We start from the raw sequence: 24,533 nt of genomic DNA, 5'->3' as shown, positions 1-24,533 counted from the left end.
GCACATCCATTGCTTGTCATTATGCAAAAGCTGCCTTGGGGTTTGCAAGTTACCAAATAAATCCTGAGCCATATTCTAATTTAAGGCAATTCTGCAAGTGATTTAAAATGTCTTGGGTAATTGGATACTGTCCATTATACACTGAACAGCCTTGTGACTTGAGCGCTAGTCTTCCAAATGCATGCCAAATCAAATATAATTGATTTAGTCTGAACTTATCCATCTTGAAGAGTCATGAGTGACAGGAGAGGACCAAGCAAGAATGAAGGGCATGTGTTCCCACAAGAGAAACCTCACTCAAATAGCTAAGCAAATCAAATGCAATTACCCAATGTCTACATTCACATGGAACCTGAATCCTACTTAGATCATTTAACTTTCTTTTATTTATGGACAAATTTAGAGTGCTTCTTTTACCTCTTCGGTACTCAGATGAGCAAACTTACCAGTGAATAGAGAGATGATAGTTCATATCCTGCTGTGGTATGTCAGGCTCCCCAACTCCAAAAGAGAGGAGACATTTGGAGAATGATTATATACATGAGTAGTCAAAGGAAAAAAAAACAAACCACAAAACTTGCTCATGTTTATGGCTCAACATGTAGCTCCATCCCCTGGGGCATTTGCATTTCAATGGAGTATGAAATGAAATGATCCATTTACAGCATTTAGTTTGCATGGTTCATGACTTTTGTAAAAGTGCCTTGAAGTTTGCAAGTCACTGCATAAATCTTGTGACATACATTTCTCTTATATATGAAACATAATTTTAGTAAATTGACAATAAATCTTTCTATTGTATCTTGTGTTATTATAATAAATTGTTATTTATTGTTTCTCTGCCATGTTGGTACACAGATCTACTTGCTGTATATTAGTCTGTGTCTCTTTGAGGGATAAGAATATATTGACCCCTATTGTATGTCATGATGGTTGGAAATTCTCAAATAAACAATACAACTTTTGAAACTTGAGTGCATTCACTCCTAGGAATGTTATGGTTCAGACTTGCAAATGGTTTTTAAAAAATGATAAACAAGTTCACACAGGGCTCTTTGAACACCAAATAGTTCTTTAAGACTAGAGACTTATTGAGAGCATGTAAATGGAAACATATGGCTGGTGGATCCTTTAATATAGATAAAGCTTATAGGTCAACAAATTGTTTCTATTTGGAGGTTAACTATCCCAGAACTCAGGAAAGGAAGTGCTGGAATGTTCTGTAGAACCCCAAACAGTCAAGTCCATTTTCCCCCCTGAGGTCTGCAAATAATCTGATGGGTTTCTCCCTGTTTGCAGATAATGACGACTGTGGTCCTATAAGATGTGGTACATGGGCTCAGTGTGTTTCAGAAGGAGAAAATGCCACATGTCAGTGTTTGAAAGGATTTACTGGCGATGGAAAACTATGTTCTGGTAAGAGCAAAGGCCAATACACATAATATCTGGAAAACAGTGAACCAGATAATACTGACTCAAAATCTCCAGAGGATTTATGTGATCAACAGGATTGAATAAGTTATTTGATATTAGCTAAAAAGATAATGGATAGTATATATAGAATATATGAAACACATAATATGTGGCTATATTTCAGTGAGTTTATATTAAAATTACATAATATATGCAGTTGACATTAAAGGAAAAAATATAATTAGCTTCAGAAACATGAATTTGAGTTCAAGTCAAATTTATGAAGTCAACAATTCCAATGAAAACACAACTTTCTCCCCTAAAAGCTGAGGTTTTGCTGGATAGGTTTCTATTTTATATTGATAGCCTTGAAATTTTAAGTTAGTGACTACTGTAAAAATCTCAGTTCTCATGGTCTGAAACTCTGGCACAATGTGATGTATATACACATACTTAGCTAATCAGACACCTGAGAAATCTGTAGAAACGGATTCAGAAGGCAACTTTACAACCAAGATGCAGAGTCTGCATTACATTTGCAAATAGCATCTGCAAGCGGCTGAAAGATCGTATTTGAGCTTATGTTTCTTTTTTCCTATGACTCTCATTTGTGTACATATTTCACTAGTTGGTCATGTTGCCCACAGATATAAATGAGTGTGGGACAAGCACCACCGTTTGCCCTCCCACCTCCTCCAAGTGCATCAACACTGAAGGCGGCTATGTTTGCCAGTGCTCAGAAGGCTACCAGGGAGATGGGATTCACTGTCTTGGTAAGAGAGCACGTGTGCCAAGGGAGGAGGGTGGAGGCAGGCCTCAGAGAATCATGAAACACGGTGGGTGTGGTGGGTCAGGAGAAGACAGGCTATAATTTAGGTGCCACGCATGTTAGGTCTGAAAGAGAAGTTGCGTGATGTTCAAGCTGACATATCTCAGTTCTTGATGAATAGTCAGGTTTGTGCCCTTGTGCTATGACTGCAGTCATCAGCTTCAAGACCCCAAAGAGGTGGTTTGCCGCTCTGCCTTTCTTTCTTTGGGATTTGAGTGACCCCCGTGCCTCACCCACACTCTATACCTCGAGCCATCCTCGGGGGAATTGTACAGCATTTTCACTGTCATTGAATTTGGCAGTTGAACTGTGGTGAACTGCAGAGCTGCTGTAGGTCTGTTGGAAGTGACTGCTATGTGCATGAAAGAAAGGAAAAATGGTTCTATGAAGGGGTTCATCAGATGGCTCTTGATAAGTTTCAAAGATGAGAGATTCAAGGGGCACCTGGGTGGCTCAGTCAGCTCAGTGTCGGACTTTGGCTTGAGGTTTGTGGGTTTGAGCCCCACCTTGGGCTCTGTGCTGATGGCTTTGTGCTGACAGCTCAGAGCCTGGAGCCTGCTTTGGATTCTGTGTCTCCCTCTCTCTCTGCCTCTCCCCTGCTCACACTCTGTCTCTGTCTCTGTCAAAAATAAATAAACATTAAAAAAAAAAAGATGGGAGATTCAAGTGACTGACATTTGGATACAAGTAAAGCATGATTAAGACCTCTTTTCATAATTACCATCCTCTGCCAAGATCTGGGTGTGGCTTTTGGGTTGGGAGTTCACTTAGTGGATGTCTGCCATCATTCCAGGTGTCAGTAGCATAGTAGTCCGCACAAGTGGGGACATGCCTGAAGCCATCATGGCCCTGTGAAGTGGTTATCTGAAGTTTAACAGGACTTTAACATGTCTCTTTCAGTATTTTCTTTTCCTTCTGAAAACATACAAATCTTTTCACGGTGAGGGGCAGATGACCCGATAAGACACTAAAATGCTATTGCTTTCTCCCACATGTTGAGGTTGAAGATGAAATCAGTCGTAACTACCAGTTTTCTGGATCTGGTTGGTTTAAATCAGACCTTTATCAGATTAGTTTTGTGGAGCCCACAGTCATTTGTAAATGCTCTTTTAAGCACATATTTGGCTGTCAGTCAGGAAAATGTCACTGCTCTAATTAAGCAGGCTCATAGATAATTTAGACAAACAGGCTTTATATTTAATTTGCTTTGAAGAGAAAAGAAGGTATACTTTCTTGGATGTTTAAACCCATTGTAGTCTGGATTCTCACTGTGTCACTAACCTACCTCCTTTCAGTAGTGAGCACACAACAGGGCATCATGGCCCAGACTACCTGGATGGCATGGAATCCTCAGGCCACATGGAAGAATGGGCCTATTCTTGTTCTCTGTGTGTGTGTCATTCTCCCTCTCTGTCTCCCTCCCCCCTCCCTCTCCCCCTCTCTCTGACTCTCTCTCCCTCCCCCTTCTTTCCTTCCTTCCTCTCCATATATATGTAGATATAGTGCTTTAAACCATGCCTGACACATAAGTGCCATTGTTGTTATTCTTATTCTTAAGAGTAGTTGTATTTTTTGGCCAAGACTATATCTTTGTTTTTGCTTCTTAGAAAAGCTTTCTCTAGGGGCGCCTGGGTGGCGCCGTCGGTTAAGCGTCCGACTTCAGCCAGGTCACGATCTCGCGGTCCGTGAGTTCGAGCCCCACGTCAGGCTCTGGGCTGATGGCTCGGAGCCTGGAGCCTGTTTCCGATTCTGTGTCTCCCTCTCTCTCTGCCCCTCCCCCGTTCATGCTCTGTCTCTCTCTGTCCCAAAAATAAATAAACGTTGAAAAAAAAAAAAAAAAGACTTTAAAAAGAAAAGCTTTCTCTGACTCTCAAGATAATAATTCATAGAAATTATAACAGGAAGTAAGTAAAAAAAAAAAGACTCAATTTGAGCCATCAGGATAGCAGTTCAATGTGACATATATTCATTTAGCTCTTATTAGTGGAAAGACACAGCAGTAGGACCTGTGAGGAAGACCAGAATGCTGGAGGTAGAGCTTGTTTGTGGGAAGAGCAGGATCTAGAAGAAATGGAGCTAATAATAAGTAGAGAAGAAGGGTGTGCATCATGGGAGAAGTAAAAACTACAGTGAAAATTCACAACTGGGAGAATATCTGTGTGAAGTATTAGGAAAGACTTCATAAAAGAAGTATCACTATGGATGGACCTTGTGGCATGAGGAATTTTTATTTATTTATTTTAAGGGGGTGGGGAGAGGCAGAGGGAAAGAGAGGGGTGGGGGGAGAGAACCCCACGCAGGCTCTGCACTGTCAGTGCAGAGCCTGATGTGGGGCTTGAACCCAGGAACTGTGGGATCATTACCTGATCTGAAATCAAGAGTCAGACGCTTAGCCAACTGAGCCACCCTGGCACCTCAAGAGTAAATTTTTATTAGAAATGTGAAGGAAAGGGGGGAATTCCAGGCATAAACATATTACAGGTCTATTTTGGAGGTAGAGAATAGCCCAACTGATCCCCAAGTGTAGTAGGTGTGAGAGAAACAGACTGAGGCTGGCAAGGTGATGTCTTAGTCTGCTCAGGCCTTCATAACAAAATACAGCATCGACTGGATGGCTTAAACAACAGAAATGTATTTCCTCACGGTTCCGGAGCCTAGACATTCGAGGTCAATGTGCTGGCTGATTCAATTCCTGGTGGCAGCTCTTCTGGGCTTGCAGACCACAGCCTTCTTATTGCATACTCACATGCCTTCCTGCTGTCATTGGGGGTGGGGGGTTGGGGCATGTGGTGTCTCTTCCTTTGCTTTTTTTAAATTAAAAAAAAATTGCTTTAATGTTTATTTTTGAGAGAGATAGAGAGAGGGAGAGACAGAGCACGAGCAGGGGACAGGCAGAGAGAGCCAGAGACACAGAATCTGAAGCTCCAGGCTCTGAGCTGTCAGCCCAGAGCCTGATGCGGGGCTTGAACTCAGGAGCTGTGAGATCATTCTCTCTCTTTTCTTATAAGAACTTCAATTCTGTTGGATTAGGGCCTCACTCTTATGACCTCATTTAACTTTAATTACTGCCTTAAAGTCCCCATCTCTGAACATAGTCCCATTGGGGGTTAGAACTTCAACATATGGATCTCGAGGGAGATTCAATACAGTTCATAACAAGTGGGTTGGGTTACATATGTAGGAGACTAGAAGCTGAGCATCAGTCATTGGGGTTTTACTTCTCTAGACCAGCACCATCAAACAGAAGTGTAATGTAAGTTACATATATGACTTTAATTTTGCTAATAGCCATGTTACAAAAAGTACGAAGAGACAGGTGAGATTAATTTTAGATTTTATTCAATCCAATATGTCAAAGGTATTAATATGTTAATATGTAATCAATATAAAAGTTATTGAGAGATTTCACATTTTTGCTTCATGTTGGTACTAAGTCTTCAAATCTGGGAAGTGTTTTACACTTACAGCATGTCAGTGTAGACTGGCTGCCGTTTCAGATGCTCATACACACACACACACACGGCAGTGGCAGCCACCTTGGGCAGCTCAGCTCTAGGCAGCAGGGAGCCACCGGCAGCATTTGAGGCAAGCGGTGTACTGATGGGCAATGTGCTTTAGGAAGAGTAATCTGGCACTGGTGTTTAGGAATAGAGTGGGGGAGAGATGGGATGCGGGGAATGGAGTAAGGCCATTCTATTAGTAATGCAAAGTTGAAGAGAGGAAGGATCTAGATGTCAGGGGGGTGGTAATTGAGAAAGAAAATGATGGTAGTTGGGAAAGAAAGGGGTGAGTTAGCTTATATTTATGTAGGAAAAAATGCAGAAGTGTTTTATTTGACATAACATGTATGTTAATGACTGGAGGTCTATTTGCAAAAGTTAAGAATGAATTTTTAGGATTTGATTTTCTAAATGTTTGCCTAGAGATAGTTTACCAATCTCCAGCCTCCCCACTGAGCTGCTGTTGGGATGTCTCCTTTCTCCCAAGCAGTAGGAAAACATCCAGCCATATTTCAGGAGTTTAGAACACCTGAATGGGCAGGCAGCTGAGGGACTCCATTCATCTTTGTGTCCAATATTCATGATATAATTTTTAAATTTTTTAAATGTTTATTTTTGAGAGAGAAAGAGAGAGAGAGTGTGTGAGCAGGGAAGGGGGACAGAAAGAGAGGGAGACGCAGAATCTGAAGCAGGCACCAGGCTCTGAGCTGTCAGCACAGGGCCCGATGCGGGGCTCGACCCACGAACTGTGAGATCACGACCTGAGCCGAGGTCGGACGCTTAACCGGCTGAGCCACCTAGGTGCCCCAGGATATAATTTTTTAATCAAAATATGCAAAGCCTCCGAAAGCATGCAGCATGACAAAAGTTGAATATGTTCCCCTCCCAGAATGTTGGCTCTTCCAATAGTATAACCCTTTTTCCTCCTCTGCACCTCACTTTTCTCCTCCCTACTTCCTTTTTTTTTTTCTGGCAGATATTGATGAGTGCCAGTTGGGCATACACACCTGTGGGGAAAATGCCACCTGTACAAATACGGAGGGAAACTACACCTGCATGTGTGCCGGCACCCTGTCTGAACCTGGACAGATATGTCCTGGTAGGTTGGTGGGTGGTCTAAATCCAAGGAAGGGGCTTAATTTTGGAAAATTCTCTACCCCAATGTATTTGCTCTAGAGATTCTGGAAAATCATTGGATTCAATCAGCTGGTGAGTTTACTTTCCTTATTCGGTTGATACTAAGCTTGAGAATGTGAAATAGTCCAAATTTTCTTAATTTAATAGCATCTGGAATAAATTCTGTTTTTATCACTACAATTCACTAAAGGTGAGAATACAGATGGTTTTCTTTAACTATGTGACTAATGTCTTAATTTGTAATGTTGATTTCTGGGACTGCTGGAAAAACTTCGCAGGTCAAAGCAGGCCAGGAAGGACATCTAGACCCTTAGCATTTTGAATCACTCTTAAAGATTTTAAAGTATTACCTTAAAAATTAGTATTTCTTGATCTGAATTAGAACTTCATCTCTTTTTTTTTCCTTTTTAAATGTTAATGGTTGACTTCTGCTTCCTCAAGCATCTCTCCAACAGGCAGTATGTTCTCACCATCCTCACAAGGGAGCTGCCTTCACCCCAACCTTGGAACCCAGGATCAGGGACTCTTCCCCCACCACTGTCAGCAATTCACCTGTCTCAGCTCTGAAAACACCCAAGAAGGGAAATTTCTGCATTTACCCGGATCTTTTTTTTTAACACATTATTTTTCTCAAATAATTTGCTCTTCTTAAAACTATTGAAGGACTACTAATATTTATATAGTCGGTTACACATCCTAATGTTTTCCTTTTAATGAGCAGATAATCGTTCAATAAAAGGAATTTTTACCACTTTGACATTCCCTCTCTTATGGTAACATTTCTTTTCTGTCAAAGTGGGTACTCTTGTCTTTGAGGGCTCCCCTGAAAGTTGAATTATTTTTAGAAGAAAGCATTGTATGGGAGAAATTTTTGAGGCTTTCAGGGTATTGGGGGTAATAGATTGTATACTGGTGGGTGATTGATGAGCCATAAAAAGATCTGTTGTTGTTCAGTAAGACCCTCTTAAAGCTATCTGTCATTTTACACAGTGAGTGTGTGTTTGTGGATGACAGATGCACTTTTATAATGAGACCAGTGACTTGGGATTCATGGAATTATTTAGAATTGACCAATCTCTTACTTGCTTCCATTATGCTTTCTGTCAGATAATACTGAACCCAAAGAAAGAGTGGCTGACTTCATGGTGAATGACATGAAGTCTGGTTGGGAAAGTGAAACTAGAGTCACTTGTGACGATTCTTGTCCCTAAAGGACACTGTATCACAAGTTGTTCACAGAGACTAATTCCTGATATTAAGACCTGAAAGATCTAATCACTTCAGAAAGTAAGAGTAATGTCTTTGATTCTTGTAGACTCTACTCCTCCTTCTGTTCTCATGGAGGATGGCCGCTATTCTGTGAGAAACAGTTACCAGGAATGCCCCCCATCCTATGACGGGTACTGCCTCTATAACGGTGTGTGTATGTATATTGAAGCAGTGGACAGATACGCATGCAAGTAAGTCGATCTATCTTTGTGGTGGCACAGAGATATGATATTGTAGTCTGTCACTTTTAGCTAATTGATAAGATTTGTGTCAAGGAGAGTTTTCTATAAGTAGGTTTTTGCTAGGTAGAAATATATAAATACACATATATAAATTGTGTGTGTGTGCATGCTGCACCCTCCCTACACATCACCCCCCACCGCCAAGCTGCCAACAGTAAATATACATTTAAAGAATTGGTGATTTTCCCTTTTACTTAACTTGATGTTACTACTGGTACAGTCTGGGGCATAAACCTCTCATTCCGGCTGAAAACTTGGGTTTGTGAAAGAATCCCTTAAAACTTTTGATTTATTTTCTGCCACATATATGGAGAACACCCACAATGCGTTTCCAAATTTACAAAACTATTATATATTCACATTGAACCTCTTACCTTCAGTGTTCAAAACTAGCAAAGAAATTATTTTTCTTCATTTTCTTTTTTCTTTTTTTTTTTAAGGTTTATTTATTTTTGAGACAGAGAGAGACAGAGCATGAACAGGGGAGGGGCAGAGAGAGAGGGTGACACAGAATCCGAAGCAGGCTCCAGGCTCTGAGCGGTCAGCACAGAGCCCGACGCGGGGCTCGAACTCACGGACCATGAGATCATGACCTGAGCCGAAGTTGGACGCTTAACCGACCAAGCCACCCAGGCGCCCCTTTTTCTTCATTTTCTAATAGTTGGTGTTTACATTTTCTGTGGTTTAGTAACAAGTGTTGGAAGTGGCACCTGCTGCCCCTTGCTCCTTTTTTGTCCCCATGACAGGTTCACGGTGGACACGGTCAACTGAAAAGCAGGTCTGAGGGTGACCTGAAACCATAGGTCCCTCTACCAAACTTACTCAGAAAACATTTCCATTGGAGCTTTTGAGAAAACCACACTCACAGTATCTAGTTCCGCATCAAATTTTACTCTTAATGGATCTTATATTTTGCAGTCAATCAGGGGGAACTGATAGGTACTGAAAAATAAATAGGTCTCCTATGGCTAGACACCTGACTCATTGATAATTTTCTCTGTGCCTGAGGAAGACGTGATAAAATATTCTGATCCTCATGAATACATGCTATAAGCTTAAAGGCTTTTATTATTTTATGAATAGTAATCAGCAGAAACATAGTCTAAATTGTTAGAAGAACAAGTTATATCATGTGACAAAGTGAATGGTCTTGCATTATAAATTGTGTCAGCTAGACAAAAAATAATGAAAAAAATGCTCATGAATATAGTGAAAATGACTCAATTCTCAGAATTCTACCTTCATGTTCATATTTTTATGTTTATTTATTTTGAGAGAGAGAGAGCATGCAAGCAAGTGGGGGAGGGTCAGAGAGAGAGAGAGAAAGAGAGAGAGAGAGAAAGGGAGAGGGAAAGAGAGCAGATTCCCAAGCAGGCTCCTCGTGTCGAGGCCGATACGGGCTCCAACCACGAACTGTGAGATCATGATCTGAGCCAAGATCAAGAGTCAGAAGCTTAACCAACTGAGCCACCCAGGTGCCTTTTCATATTCATATTTGCATGTTGTAATTTTCTAAAATAAATCCAATGTTCACAGTAGTTATCCCTGATTTTTGTTAATAAGAATCATTTTTTTTACTTGTTCATAATTTCTTGTTATCCAAAATAATGAAATTATGGAGATAAATTTATTAGGTCATGGTTTGTTTTTCTCTATGATACTTTACTTTTAGATTATAAAAGACATTACAATAATGTGAAAGGTATTTCACAATTACGTATTGCATTTAGTACATTATTTTCGTTTGACCCAATAGCATCAATTCATTAAATGATTAATCAACTCTTTAGTATGCTGCTTTTCTTTCTGTCATTAAATCCTGATGAAAGTATCTTATTCCCTGATAGTGTTTTAACAATGGGTTGCTACCAAATGACAATTAAACTAGAGATAACACTCACATTTGAGGACCTTTAGTCAAAAGCAATATTAAAATATCACCAGAGTTCCCATTAATCTAGATCACAACTTTGTTTTTGAATTCTACATTTGATAAAAGTGTGGTTTAATCAAACATTGAACCCTTTCCTCCTTTTGCCCTGCTGATCTCACCTTATATTTTTAAAAATTCTACAATAACACATCTCTAGAAGTGTGCAGCAGTCTAACTTTTATTAGAAACACTGCATGGGCATCATTCTGCAGAATGTTCTTAACACAGTGAGCAGGTTTAGAAAGGGCTGTTCTACTGTCCTTGCTCGCAGGTGATGGAAACTCCCCTCAATACAGAGATCCCCTAGTTCCCTGGGGGTGCAGAGGATATGAGAACTGATGTCTCCACACCCCATGTCTTCCTCAAAGATTCCCTGGTGTGGAGAGTCTCAGAAGACCAAGCCTCCTGAGCTAAGTGGAGGTCCTCGTTTACTCTGTCTTGGCTTTGAACCACCCCACATCCTTCTGGCCAGGTCTTCTCGAGATCAAGATCCCCCAACTCCAGTGCTGTGAAATGTTTCATGAAAAAAAGTTGTGTGGTCAAATCAGTTTGAGAAATGCTACACACTCTAACCCTCAGTTCTTGATCATATTACACCACAATGTGAAAAAGTCTTGTGAACCTTTTATCAGTCCAGAATTTCTTAAAATTATTTAAACAAATGAACTCGGGTTTGAATAATTTATTTGAATAAATAAACCCAGGAATCTTTTGCTTGGTTTAACAGGACTAGTTAATAACCCAAAGAACTAGTAGTGGGTGGCCCATCCATGTGAAATACTAACTGACTGCTCTGGGCCTCATACAGCCCAGAAAGGCATCGATATTACAGCTTGCCTTGGCTCCCCAGCACTCTTGCCCATGTGATTGGCATATTCCTTGAGACCCTAAAATCTCTGAGGTTGATATCCAACAGTTTAAAAGAGGCTGTTAGGCATTGGTAGTAAAGGACTATAACCAAAGATAGCTAGAGTTAAAACAGTATGCAGGAAAGCATGGAGTAATTTGATGGTCCTTTATACTTACTACACTCAGATCCTATCCTCTCTTTCATGGTCCATTCTAGAAGAATAGCTTCTCTCTCTCTCTCTCTCTTTTTAATTTTTTTTATTTTTTTAAGGTTTATTCATTTTTCAGAAAAAGAGCATTGGGGGGGGAGGGGCAGAGAGGGAGGGAGACACAGAATCTGAAGCAGGCTCCAGGCTCTGAGCTGTCAACACAGAACACAACACAGGCCTTGAACTCACAAAGTGTGAGATCATGACGTGAGCCAAAGTCAGATGCGTAACCAACTGAGCCACCCAGGTGCCTCTAGAAGACTAGCTTTTCAGAGGTGCAGACAGCTCAAAAAACCTTTTTGGGAGTAGCCCAATGCAGGAGAACACTGGCTCTGACATCAGAAAACCATTTAGATCAAACTTGCCATTCACTGGCTAAAATCAAAAAGACAAAAAGTAACAAATATTGGCAAGGATGTGGAGAAAAAGAAGCTCTCATACACGGTTGGTGGAAATATAAATTGGTACAGCCACTGTGGAAAACTGTATGGAATTTCCCCCCAAAATCAAAAATAGAAATACCATATGATCCAATAATTCCACTATTGGGTATTTACCCAAAGAAAATGAAAGCACTAATTCAAAAAATATATATGCACCTCTACGTCTATTGCAAGAATTATTTATTATAGCCTAGGTATAGATGCAAACTAAGTGTCCAGTAATAGATGAATGGATAAGAAAGATGTGGTGTGTGTGTGTATGTGTGTGTCTGTGTGTGTGTGCTCACGTGATGGAATATGACACAGACACAAAAAGGATGGGATGTGCCATTTGAGAAAACATGGATGGACCTAGAGTATGTTAAGTGAAGTAAGTCAGACTGAGAAAGACAAATACCATACAATTTCACTCCTATGTGGAATCTAAAAAAAAATGAGTAAACAAAAAGCAGAATCGGACCTATAAATACAGAGAACAAACTGTTGGCTGCAAGAAGGGAGGGAGATGGAGGGGTTGGGCAAAATGGGTGAAGGGAAATGGAGGGACACAGGCTCCCAGTTATGGAATAAATAAGTGACAGGAATAAAAGGCACAACATAAGGAATATAGTCACTGATGTTGTAATAGTGATATATGGTGACAGATTGTAGCTACACTTGTGGTGAGCACAACAAACATATAAACTTGTCAAATCACCATGTTGTACACCTGAAACTAATGTCACATTGTGTGTCAGCTCTACTAAAACAAACAAACAAACAAACAAACAAACAAACAAAATCCCTGCCATTCATTAGCTGTACGACCTGGTACAAGTTACTTACCGCCTTTGAGTCTCATTTTTCTCATCTATAAAATGGGAATTTGCTATTGAAAGTAAAATGAGTAAAAGTGCCTAGCACAGCGTCAGACACATGGGTACTTAACAAATGCGAGCTCCTTTCCCTCCCTCTCTGAAAGTGACTTTCCAGTGCTCTTGTGACCAACTCGAGGTACAGCTTGGCCTAGGGCCTAGATCTTCTGGAGCTCCATCCAATGCTTTTTCCATACTGTCTCTTCCCATCACAAAGACCAGTACCAATTCCCTGTGTATTCATTCCTTCATATGATATGGACAATATGGACATAATAGATAGTTGATCCAGGGCCAAGGGGGGAAGAAATTCCTAACAAGTGGGTATCTCAAAATGTTTAATAGGATATTTTTTAAAGTTTATGCCGTTGCAAAGAGTAATAGAAATATAGTTGTTGTACCCAAGATCCCATAATTTCTGGAAGTATACATTCCCAGTAGATGGCAGCATTGTTTCATTTACTTTTGTCTAAAAGGTTGACAAGCATATTGGTGGTTGGTAATGCTAGTTACAGTTTCACTAATGAAATACTGCCCCTGCATGCCCCTTTTCCTCCGTTTAGTTTTTTCTCCCTTGAAGAAAGTAGACAAAAGTTCACATGTTGTCACTAAGACCTTTTCTCTTGAGTCAGTAATGATTTTTTAAAAAAGAAAGCAGGGCGCCTGGGTGGCTCAGGCAGTTAAGCATCTGACTTCAGCTCAGGTCATCATGATCTTGGACTCTGTGAGTTTGAGCCCCATGTTGGGCTCTGTGCTGACAGCTCAGAGCCTGGAGCCTGCTTTGCATTCTGTGTCTCCCTTTCTCTCTCTGCCCCTCCCCTGCTCACGCTCTGTCTCTCTGTCTCTCTCTCAAAAATAAACATTAAAAAAATTGTAAAAAGAAAAGAAAGAAATGTTTCCTCAGCTGACTAGGCTGTACTTCCTGTTCAGAGGCTACACATTCTTTTATAAGCCTGGTCTCAAGTGAGGGGCTCTGCCTTCAAATTCTTCCTTCCTTTGACCTCCACTCACTGCAATCTAGCCAAACATTTGTTTAAAAACTCTCTTGGCTCTTAGGGCAGAGTTGCTTTGTGTTGGTCTTAAAGGTAGCTCCTCAGGATTTTAGCCTAACAGAAGCTGATCTTTAATCAATGTTCTGCAATGCCTTATAGAGGCGGTATGCAAATAATCCCCCATCCATCCCAGGGCAAACAGACTAAAGGGGGAAGTCCATGCCGCATTAACGTGTAAATCAGAGTGCTTTCAACTGACCCCTGATGGATTTTCCATATGCTTCTAAAGAGCTGAGCCTGGAAATGCAGAGGTTGAAAGACAGCTGGATATCGAATCTGAAAACTCACAGTGTTTTTGGCCAGGGCTTACTGCTGACCTCTGTTTGTGTGTTGTTTCAGCTGTGTTTTTGGCTATGTTGGGGAGCGATGTCAGCACCGGGACTTGAAATGGGAACTGCGCCACGCTGGCCAAGGGAGACAGCGGCAAGTCACTGTGGTGGCCGTCTGCGTGGTGGCGCTCGTCTTGCTGCTGCTGCTGGGGCTGTGGGGGGCGCACTGCTACAGGTGACCTTTTCTATCCATTGACACTTCCTTTTTTTTAATGTTTGTTTATTTATTAGAGAGAGAGCGCGTGAGCGCGCGTGTGCATGCGGGGGAGGGGCAGAGAGAGAGGGAGAGGGAAGGAGTCCCCAGCAGGCTCTGCGCTGTCAGCACAGAGCCCCATGCGGGGCTTGATGCCATGAACCCATGACCGGTGCCCAAACCTGAGCTCAACTGACTGAGCCCCCTGGGCCCCTCCATTACAACCTCTTTCTTGCTCCTCCCAGGAGAATGCCTGCCTCCCTGAGATGAACTTTTGTTACAGACTTGCTACATTTATTTAAAAGGTGTCGTTAACAATCAAAGACAACAAGAAATGTCTCAGGATTTCACTGCTCTGAAACATCAGTGGTTTTACTTTTCCTTGTTCCACTCCAGTCTTTGTCAATGTATCTGTGTTGTTTATGGGGTTGTTAACTGAGCATAATGCATTTTTACATTCCACTTTTTTCTCTTAGCATCACATGCTTCCCCCCATAGGCTACGTAATTAATTTCTCATGGCTGTCTTCCACTGAGTCAATTTTCTGCAAATTATTACTTCTGTTCAAGAGAATCAGTATTTTCCCTCACCCAGAAGTTCCTTCGGTTTTGTTTTTTGAGTAATTTCAAGGTGAAACTTAAAAACTGTGGAACAAAAATATTTATACATTTAATTAAAAAAAATGCTACATTAAGGTGAAGGAATAGGTATCACATTGTTTGCTTATTTTCCATCAAAAGTTTTTAAAAAAAATGTTTATTTATTTTTTGAGAGAGAGAGAGAGAGACAGAGTGTGAGCGGGGGAGGGCCAGAAAGAGGGAGACATAGAAGCTGAAGCAGGTTCCAGCTCTGAACTGTCAGCACAGAGACTGACGTGGGGCTGGAACCCACAAACAGCGAAATCATGAACTGAGCTGAAGTCAGATGCTCCACTGACTGAGCCACCCAGGTGCCCCCATTATTTTCCATTTTCTTAAAAAATGACATCATCCTCCACCATCATCAATGTTGAAAAGCATTTTATGTGCTATTGTAGTTTCTGCTGTACAAAACTATTGAGTCAAAACGCGTTTGGGGTAAAGAGGACTTTTTATCTAATTCAGTTTCATCATTATATGGCTAAAGAGCCTAAGTCTCATTTAACAGTCCCAGTTCTCTGGGAATGTAGGAAATACCTATCCCACCATCTGCAGATAAAAATCCAATCACGCTTACCAGCGCTACACAACCATTCAGGAGGCTAGTGTCATGCACTGTGGAGAATTTCAGAATGTCATCCAAGATGTGCTTGTCTGAGATCCTGCTATATCTTAGTGTTGTGGCTAACAGCATGGGCTCTAAGAGTCAGACTACACAGGTATAAGTCTCTGTCATGCTTAAGTAACATCAGGCATGTTATCTAAAACCTTTGTATTCATTAATTTCCTTTGCTATAAAATGGAAGCAAAGAACAGTACTTGTCTCAAGAGTTATTGCAAAATTAATTGAATTAATTTAACTAAAGAGTTTAGTGTAGAACTGGCATATAGGACTTAATAAACACTATATGTTATTAAGATGATGACTTTTTTAGGAACTGTAATCTTCCCCTAAAGACTAACATGTTCTAAACCCTTTTATTTACATCTTGAGAGACAAGATTCTCAAGCACAAACTTGAAATTTGTAATTCAGAGTGCCAACAATAACCATTTCACTTTTTAGCCTGGTACTGGATTTGTGGAAAGAATATCGAATAATCAAGATTTATTCCATTGGACAGAATGCCGAAAGAAAAGTAGATGCTTGGCAAATAGTGTAGAAAAAATGGAAACAAGAAACTCAAGTTCGTGTGTGCTATAATTATTAAGTATTTTTTCTTATTCTATGGGCTATGACATAGTAAATAAGTTTTATGTTCTGTTGATGTTCTTCAGAGCTCTGGGTTGAAAGCTAGTGTCAGATTGCTGGCTTTTTGGACTTAGAACTCAAAGACCAGCTCAGCTGGTCTGTGTAGACTTTATATACAAATAAGAACATTTTTGGCTTCTGACCCCCATTTACCTAAGTCAAAAGTGATAAGAACTATTTCTTCACCAAAAAAAACTCATCAGAACGCCTTCTTTTACTTTTTACTGGAATGCATCCAGAGCTGCAAAGTTCTTTCTGAGCAAATCTATGGTTACTTACTTAATAGTTCTGGTCAGTGGAACTGATAACCCAAATTTTCAGCTATGTGTTTGACTGCATTTGTACTCTGCTATATTGATTCTGAGAAGATCAAATTAAAACTGCTTGTCTAAATATTGTCATGTCACTAAAGTATACCAGTAAGTACAGATCTTAGGCATGTTGAATGATTTTCTTTAATTTTTTTTATATTGTTTATTTTTTGAGAGAGAGACAGAGTGTGAGCAGGGGAAGGGCACAGAGAGTGAGGGAGACACAGAATAATCCGAAGCAGGCTCCAGGGTCTCAGATGTAAGCACACAGCCCAAGATGGGGCTTGAACTCACAAACTGTGAGATCATGACCTGAGCCTAAGTTGGATGCTTAACCGACTGAGCCACCTGGTGCCCCTGAATGATTTTCTTTAAAGAGTTATAATCAGGTATTTTAACACTCTTTGGTATATCTCTCAAAAGTTTGTTTGTGGAACTAAGTAATTTTTTTAAATGTTGTAATATTACTTCATAAAGCTTGATTTCTTGGAAGGACCCCCTTGTAAGAAAATCAACAAGAAGACTTCCGTCACAAACTATACCTTTGTTACTTTGCAACTTGGAACTGTTTCTATTATCCACTTACTTCAATATTTTCCTTGATGCCTTTGATTAAAAACAGTAACAGCCCATACCACCACCCAGTACCATCTGTCACACTGAACTCACAGTTTCTAGAATGGTTTTCATAGGAGTGCCTACCTTCCTTACTGCTCTTGATCAGATGTCCAGGCAGGCCTATTTGATAGGTGGTCACACTCCTAGAGGGACTTAGCTGCCACCTGCCCAAGACAGCAGCACTGTTTCGGAATCTTAAGCTGGCTAGTGATCTTTGCCATAACATTTCCTTCATTGCCTTGCGTTAAATGGCGGTTCAAAACATTATGTACCCATCTCTCTGCCTCTAGAGGCTACTGCTTTGGAGACAGGGATCGCAGCTTAATATTAGATCTCCCTCCCTTAACTTCCCTTCCCCTCAGTGCATGACACCATGCCTTCTATAGACTTTGTGCTTCATGTTTGTCAAACAAATAAGTGTTTATAAAGCTAGATTTGGAGGCGAGAGACCTATTCTGTTTCCTAGCTTGGCAAGTATGGAATAGTATCCTCTTGGGTTCTCCACTGTGTGTCCTTGCAATCTGATGCTTTTGAGCAGCAGAGGGCGCCAGGCCAATGGAAGAGGCCTAGGTTTTGTGTCATTGTGACCCAACTCCTAAGTTGCCTTTGGTAGCTGTGTGCCTTGCGTGAGTCACTGCTATCTTCTAGTCCCACTGGCTTCACTTATAAAATGGAGCTAACATAGTCTGTGTCATAGTTGCCGTGATATTATTTCCACAGACACTCCCTGCCGCCCAAATTGTAAGTCCATTAAGGTAGAGACTTTGCTGTTGTTTCTCCACTTCTTTATCCCCAGTACTAGGGTAGTACCTGGGGTATAATTAGTAGTCAGTATATACACATGAATGAATGAATGCATGAATGCACGGCTCCCTGCCCCCTGGCCCGCAACATCTCAGAGAACCTTGGAAAAAATGAAATATCATCTGGAAAGTTCCAGAGAAAAGAATACCTTAAAAAACCCCAAGTTATGCTCCTAGCTTTCTTAATATTTCTCCTCTCTCATACATTGTAAGTACCTATGTTTCAGTAGCAAAAGCGGTTGTCCCTGACCATCACTGAAAGGGCTCTGGTTGTGTTTTGTTTTGAAATTGTCTCACATTTTGGCTTTATTGCAGAACTAAGAAGCTACCATCAGAAAATTTGAAGAATCCTTATGAAGAGTCGAGCAGAGAAGTTAGTAGGCCTACAGACAGCGAGGCCGGGATGGCCTCTTGTCCCCAACCTTGGGTAATGTGACCGAAGGACATGAAGCAAGAAATTGGCTTCATATGGATCCTAGTTCATTTTTTTCTCATTATTTTTTTCTGTCATGTACCTTCTTTCTATAACTTACACTTTAATGGGTGATGTTAAAAGTCTTTCCCAATTTTTAGGTAATCTCTTTCAAGTGGATGTCTTAAAAACCCAAGATTATGCTCTCATTTTCTTTTTTTTTTATCTTCTTTCTTCTTCTGGTTTCTCACTGTAGATGTTTATTTATTTATTTATGTATTTATTTATTTATTGAAATACAGCTGATGCTCTAATTTTCTTAATATTTCTTTTCTTCACATACATTTTTAAATCTGTAAAATTCAGCAGCAAAATTGTTGCCAGACTTAGCAAATAAAAATATAGGATACCTAGTTAAATTCATACTTAACACTGTTAAATTTAAATTCAAATTTAACTCGGTGTCCTATATTTTATCTGGCAAATCTACACATTTTCTTTTCTTTCTTTCTTTTTTTTAAATTTACACATTTTCCTAAAAGCATAATGATTGGGAAGTTCAAAATGCTTCATAAATCACCCACTTCAGCAGTTGATCTTGGAACAGTACACGGCAAGTTTGGGATAGGCTCAGCTCTCTTAAAACTGTTGGAATTTCCATTTCCAGACACCTGTCAGAGTAACTTGACTAGTTTAGTGTACTGCTGGCAATATTTGTTGTATACATTGCAGATAAGGCTGGAATATGTGGCAGATCCATGGGGGTGGGATTGAAACCTGCGGGCGAATAGGGAAAAGATTATTAGGAAGATGTTACGGAAGGGTGGAGGTTGCCTCCATTCCCACACCATTTCCCCACTCCCCCACCTTCACTTCACTGTGCTTTCCCAGAGAATAGCTCTCTCATGGCCACAATTTTACCTAACAGGTGATCATTGTCCCTGCTTCTTATAGGCATTCAGTGTATACTTATTTTCTGGCTGAAACTTGAGTACACAAACAAAGTAAGCAATGTGAAGTCTAGCTTTACCCTCCTAGTAATTGGCTGTCTAATCTTCAGCAAGTCATCTTGCTTCAGGACACGGAGGCGTTTGGATTCAGTGGCCTCTGAGACCACTTCTGTATCTCCAGATTTAATAAGTGTGTGCTTCTGGGTGGACTTACCTATAGAATGTCCTCAGTTCTTTGAGACCTCATGACTATGCAGACTTCTAAATGACCATTATTGCATCTGTTGGTCTAGATGGTATTTCATTCAGGTTTTGGGTAGCAAGTTTAATTCATGTTGTTGAAATCATGGAAGAGTGAGAGAAACAATCTCTATCTAGTTTTTAAAAAATCAAAAACACTTGCCACTGTTATGAGCAACTTGCTGGCTAAGAGCTATACTAGGAGGTCTCAGGCTGCTGAGCTCTGTCCCCCTAGCCGTCCTGTCTGCCGTAATTGTCATCAACACCAACTGCTGCTGTAGATATTAGTGGGAGTGAGAGAGAGCTGAGCATCTGAACTAGCAGGAGAAGCAGCAGAACCGAATCTGGTTCTATCAGCTGCCTTCCCCAGCTCAGCCCAGAATTCTAGGGCTTATGTTCTTCTGGAAGAAACACATGTGGCTGGAAAATTTGCAGTGCAGAGGACTGGATTTTGACTTCAGTCAGAAATAATGAGTATGTGCCCTTAAACAGTGGGTCATGTAGTGCTTTTGCAATATATTGCTACAGAGAGACCATTAATGAAGAGAAAGCAGTGAAGGATAATTAGCACTGTGGAAAATAAGAAAATGAAAACACATGTTCATGGGATTCACCAACATTTCTCTCCCTAGTCATTATTCTTCCTATACTTTTCTCAAAGGGAAATATTAGCAGGGAGGTTTTTTTGTTCCCTTTTCCTCATTGTATTTCTGAGTCTGGGCTCGTTTCTGTAGAAAGCCCATTTCTGAGCCAGCAGAGCATGATCAGCTAAAATCTTGGGGTAGTCCCTCCGCTGGGTTACTCACTGGTGAGGAAGGACTTGCAAATTACATCCTTTGTCCTCCGCATGAGATAACTTATTTTCTTTAATTTTATCATCGATCTTTATGTGTGTGTGTGTGACCAATTCTTTTTTTTAATGTTTATTTATTTTTGAGAGAGAGAGAGAGCGAGCATGAGCAGGAGAGGGACAGAAAGCAAGAAGGAGAGACACAGAATCTGAAGCAGGCTCCAGGCCCTGAGCTGTCAGCACAGAGCTTGACGTGGGCTCAAACTCACAAGCTGTGAGATCATGACCTGAGCCGAAGTCGGATGCTCAACCGACTGAGCCACACAAACACCCCTTGATCTATTTTTTTATTGATCTAATAGCTAATCTATCTAGTGTGAATGTGAGCCAGTGAACTCTGGTTAGCCTGCATTGCAGGTACCCAGTCAATTGTGGATAATACCATAAGGACAAAATAATCAATTTTTTGACCAAAGAGAAATGCTGGATTTTTCTGGGCCTGCCTTTTAGAATTCTTGTTCCCAAGCTCTTCAACTATGAAAAAGCATTTGGTGGATCCCTGAAAAATAGTAGTTCTACTATTAGTTATTATTACCCATTAATGACCCCAAATTCCTTAGAACTTGGTAGCAGGTTTAAATGAATTTTATAAACTAAACACATACACATATTTGAACAGTTGGATCACATACACATATGAGATCTTATTTGGCTCTTGGGCAATGGTTAGAACACTTATGGATTCTTGGATTCCTTAAAGTAAAACAGTGGTATCCTTGGGATCCATGACCCAAAAGTTGGGATTCCAGAATTAGAATAGATTCTTCAGTAAAGCCATTGGTAGTGCCTAGTTGCTTTAATAGAGTATTCTCTATTAAATGACTAGTATGTATGAGTAGAGTAGTATGGCTCCTGAATTTTCCATTAGCAAGAGCAATAAATTTGGCAGGGCCTTTCAACTTTCACATTCCATAGGATGAACATAATGAAGCCATAGAATTTGGTTTAATGTATATTGAGATAATATGTGAATTATAGCAATATCCTCTCTCTCCTTCCCTCTCTTGTATTCTCTGCAGTTTGTGGTTATAAAGGAACATCCAAATCTCAGGAATGGAAGTCAATCTATGGCCCTCAAGGACAGTGAGGCAGCAGATGTTAGCCAGTTTTCCTCTCAGGAGACAGGTGAATGGCTATCTTTACTTGGATCCTGAATGTTTTCCTTAATGTCAAACTCTCAAAGAAGCACAGAAACAATGGTTAAACTGTATAAGCTATGTGAGCAGCTGGGCTGTATTGGAATGCCCTAGAACTTTAGAGAAATGTGTTTGGATTGGATTCCTATCTTATGTGAGGTTAGCACGTTTGCTCAAAACTCTGGTCACATACCAGTCTGCTAGATCACTTGGAGCAAACACACAATGAGTGACTCCTTACTTGAATTAAGTTGGGTTTTGAGGTCATTCTTGGGGTTTGGGATCGGTATTGGTAGGTGTAGGTGTAGTTCCGGTGAAATTATAAATGGCTCCAAGAAAATGTGTTCTGTGTTCTACTAGGAAGGTTCTTCTGAATTCAAATTGATCTGGGGGTCCTCCTGGGGATTTGGGAGTGTTCAAGTCTTCTCAGGAGCTAGCCCTCAGCCAGATGCCTGGCCATCTGTGAAGTCCATGGCTACTGGGAGAGGGGCCATAAAATCAACCCAGGTTCTCAGGCTTCTCTGGAACTCAGTCTGCTTCATGTGGAAATGGAGTTAGACACCCTTTAAAATAATACTTTAGCCAAGGGTTGCATTATGACATCTTGGGCATGGGTCTCAGATGTCAGTTTTATTTCATAATTCAGAGGACAAAGTTGAACATGTTTTGAATAATATGCTGCTAGAAAGGTTCAAAGAAACTTTGAGCCAACATAGTTTCTCTGCTGAGAGGGGCTTCAACTCTACTTATATTTTTTGACATTTGCTTTTTGTAAATATGCTTGTTACCATACTCTCCTCTTCAGATATCCATATGGAGAGAACATGGGATTCTTGTTTTGAAAAACTCACTCTACACTTCTGTCTCATACATGTATTGTCATGTAACCCAAATTCAGTAGAACTTTTTTTCCTTGAGGGAAGCCTTGGATATTATGGTACACTTAAGAATTGAATATTAAAATTACAGTAAATATAGTTTTACATATAAACTGTTATTAGTGTTGTTACATTTAGCATTTTCAAAAGTTACTTGGGTTTTGTTGTTATTACTAACATTATTAGAAAGTAATGGAGTACCTTGTAGTTACATATTACTTTTTCTTGAGGAGGTAAAAGCATCAAATTCTTTATTGCGTAAGTAATTCACTGTCAAGGTACGTATAATTTTGCCAGTTAATCAGTAGCACAATGATTTGACCAAGGTATGGTTAAACTCAAGAAAGAACTAAGAACTTGGTTAGCTGAGTACACAGGAAGAGATTAAAATATCTCCCTTTTTGCTCACTCTACTGCAGTTTGACCCATTCTCTGTGGGCCATTCATAAAGCTGTCTCCCAGTATGAGTGATCACACCCCCCAATCATGTCCAGCTGTCTCATAAATATATGTGGTGGAAGTGCACAAAGAGATCCGCAGTAAGGAAATAGAGTGGAGAATGAGATAAAAGATTGAGACTGGCTCTGAGCCAATTCCTTCTCTGCTCCTGGAAAAACCATTAAAATACAGGCTGTGCTGGTGGTGGATCCATGGAACCATGTTCACTGACCTCAACCAACATCAGTTGGTGCAGGTTAAGTTAGCACTGTGCTAGGGGCCGAGTGCCATGCTAGGGCATAGGCATGCAAGTGCATTTAAAATCTGGCCTCTGTTCTCAAGTCTCCCAGATGGGGAGAGACGTGCACAGAGAAAGTTAAAATGGAATGTCAGGTAGTATTGCCTTTGAATCGTCTCATCCAACCAAGACTAAGTTTTAAAAACCTTGGATCCAGGTAGTCTGAGAATGGATTCATTTTGTGCCTCATCGTTTAGGCCTACTCTCCAACCACTATTATTAGGGCCTCTCTTGCTGGATATTGTGAATGATGTGAATCCTAAAATTCCTTTTTCCTTTTGTATAGGGTCAGTGCAACTGCCATCATGGAGAAATGAACCCCAGGTGTACATGGGCGCAGAGCAAGGCTGCTGCATTCCACCATCCAGTGATAAAGGCTCTGGTCCCCACGGAATGCAGTGGGGTTTTCATCTCCCTTCCTGTGAGGCACAGCCCATTGCTCTGGGGGTTGAGAAGTCACAATCTCTCTTGTCAGCAAACCCCATACTGCAACAAAGGGCCTCAGATCTACCACACCAAAAGAAGCTGACTCAGTGAACACTGGAATTGAAAGGAAGGTCAAGAGGTATAAACTGTATTGATAGACAGTAATATTTCACTTCAAAAAGGATAGAGAAAATACAGATTTTGGTTTCACAGTCTCTGCCACTAATCACCTACTCAGCATCCTGGAGACAAATAGGTAGTTGTGCTTTTGATTCTTCCTCCAAGCAGTCCGCTGCAGATTTTCAAGTAAGAGTCACAGTGAGAATCACTAGGTAACTCATTAGAAACCAAAGTACATAGTGCTTTGTACACTGTGTTGTCTTCAATAGTCAATGCAGATAGATATTTTTTTTCTCTGCAGCCCCAGAAGAAATCTGGGGTTAAAGTAGGCAAACACACTGGCTCGGTCAGTTGTAAGGTAATTCCTTTTATCTGGACAGAACATTTGGCTCAATCTCATAAAATGATTAGAATATTAAAATTACTGGTATGATACATTGTGGGCATTTAACTTATCATTGGTGTGGTCCATGCTGGTAATCTCACAGAATGAAATTTGAAAATCAAATCAAAAAATGTACTAACTGAGAATTTTATTTCTTCAGAATTAGTTGGCTTATGCTTTCTCTTTTAAAATCTTTGAATGAAAATATTTTATTTTAAAACATTACCCAAGAGACATCGGTGTTCCTCAAGCATTGCTATCCTTTCCCCATGGAATTTTTTTCAATAAAAATGGTAAATTTTCCCTTCATGCGTTTGCACAGAATTTTTACCTTTTTCAAATATGAGATTGTAAGCAAATTTCCAGATTTATTTTCTTTTTTTTTTTTTTAAAGATTTCTTTCTTTTTTTAATTTTTTTTTTCAACGTTTATTTATTTTTGGGACAGAGAGAGACAGAGCATGAACGGGGGAGGGGCAGAGAGAGAGGGAGACACAGAATCGGAAACAGGCTCCAGGCTCTGAGCCA

General features: G+C 40.4%; 1 protein-coding gene across 6 annotated transcripts in view; it reads left to right on the top strand.

Annotated features, from left to right (window-relative positions):
• The window catches only part of EGF (epidermal growth factor), a 95,483-nt gene extending 71,168 nt beyond the window's left edge, over positions 1 to 24,315 (top strand). For 3 of the 6 annotated variants that reach the window (XM_030313258.1, XM_030313257.1, XM_030313261.1), the window contains 8 exons: positions 1,300 to 1,416; positions 2,061 to 2,186; positions 6,719 to 6,841; positions 8,195 to 8,339; positions 14,070 to 14,234; positions 18,189 to 18,300; positions 21,345 to 21,450; positions 23,362 to 24,315. In XM_030313258.1, coding sequence (XP_030169118.1) covers positions 1,300 to 1,416; positions 2,061 to 2,186; positions 6,719 to 6,841; positions 8,195 to 8,339; positions 14,070 to 14,234; positions 18,189 to 18,300; positions 21,345 to 21,450; positions 23,362 to 23,612 — 1,145 coding nt within the window. In that variant the 3' untranslated portion in view covers positions 23,613 to 24,315. The remainder of the gene's footprint in view (positions 1 to 1,299; positions 1,417 to 2,060; positions 2,187 to 6,718; positions 6,842 to 8,194; positions 8,340 to 14,069; positions 14,235 to 18,188; positions 18,301 to 21,344; positions 21,451 to 23,361) is intronic. The other 3 variants (XM_030313262.1, XM_030313259.1, XM_030313260.1) reach the window with 2 other exon arrangements.
• Positions 24,316 to 24,533: the final 218 nt, after the last annotated feature.

This window comes from Lynx canadensis, chromosome B1 (assembly GCF_007474595.2).
Source record: "Lynx canadensis isolate LIC74 chromosome B1, mLynCan4.pri.v2, whole genome shotgun sequence".
Classification (NCBI taxonomy): domain Eukaryota; kingdom Metazoa; phylum Chordata; class Mammalia; order Carnivora; family Felidae; genus Lynx; species Lynx canadensis.
The sequence above is the reverse complement of the archived record's forward strand: the minus strand, read 5'-3'. Positions and strand labels throughout refer to the sequence as shown.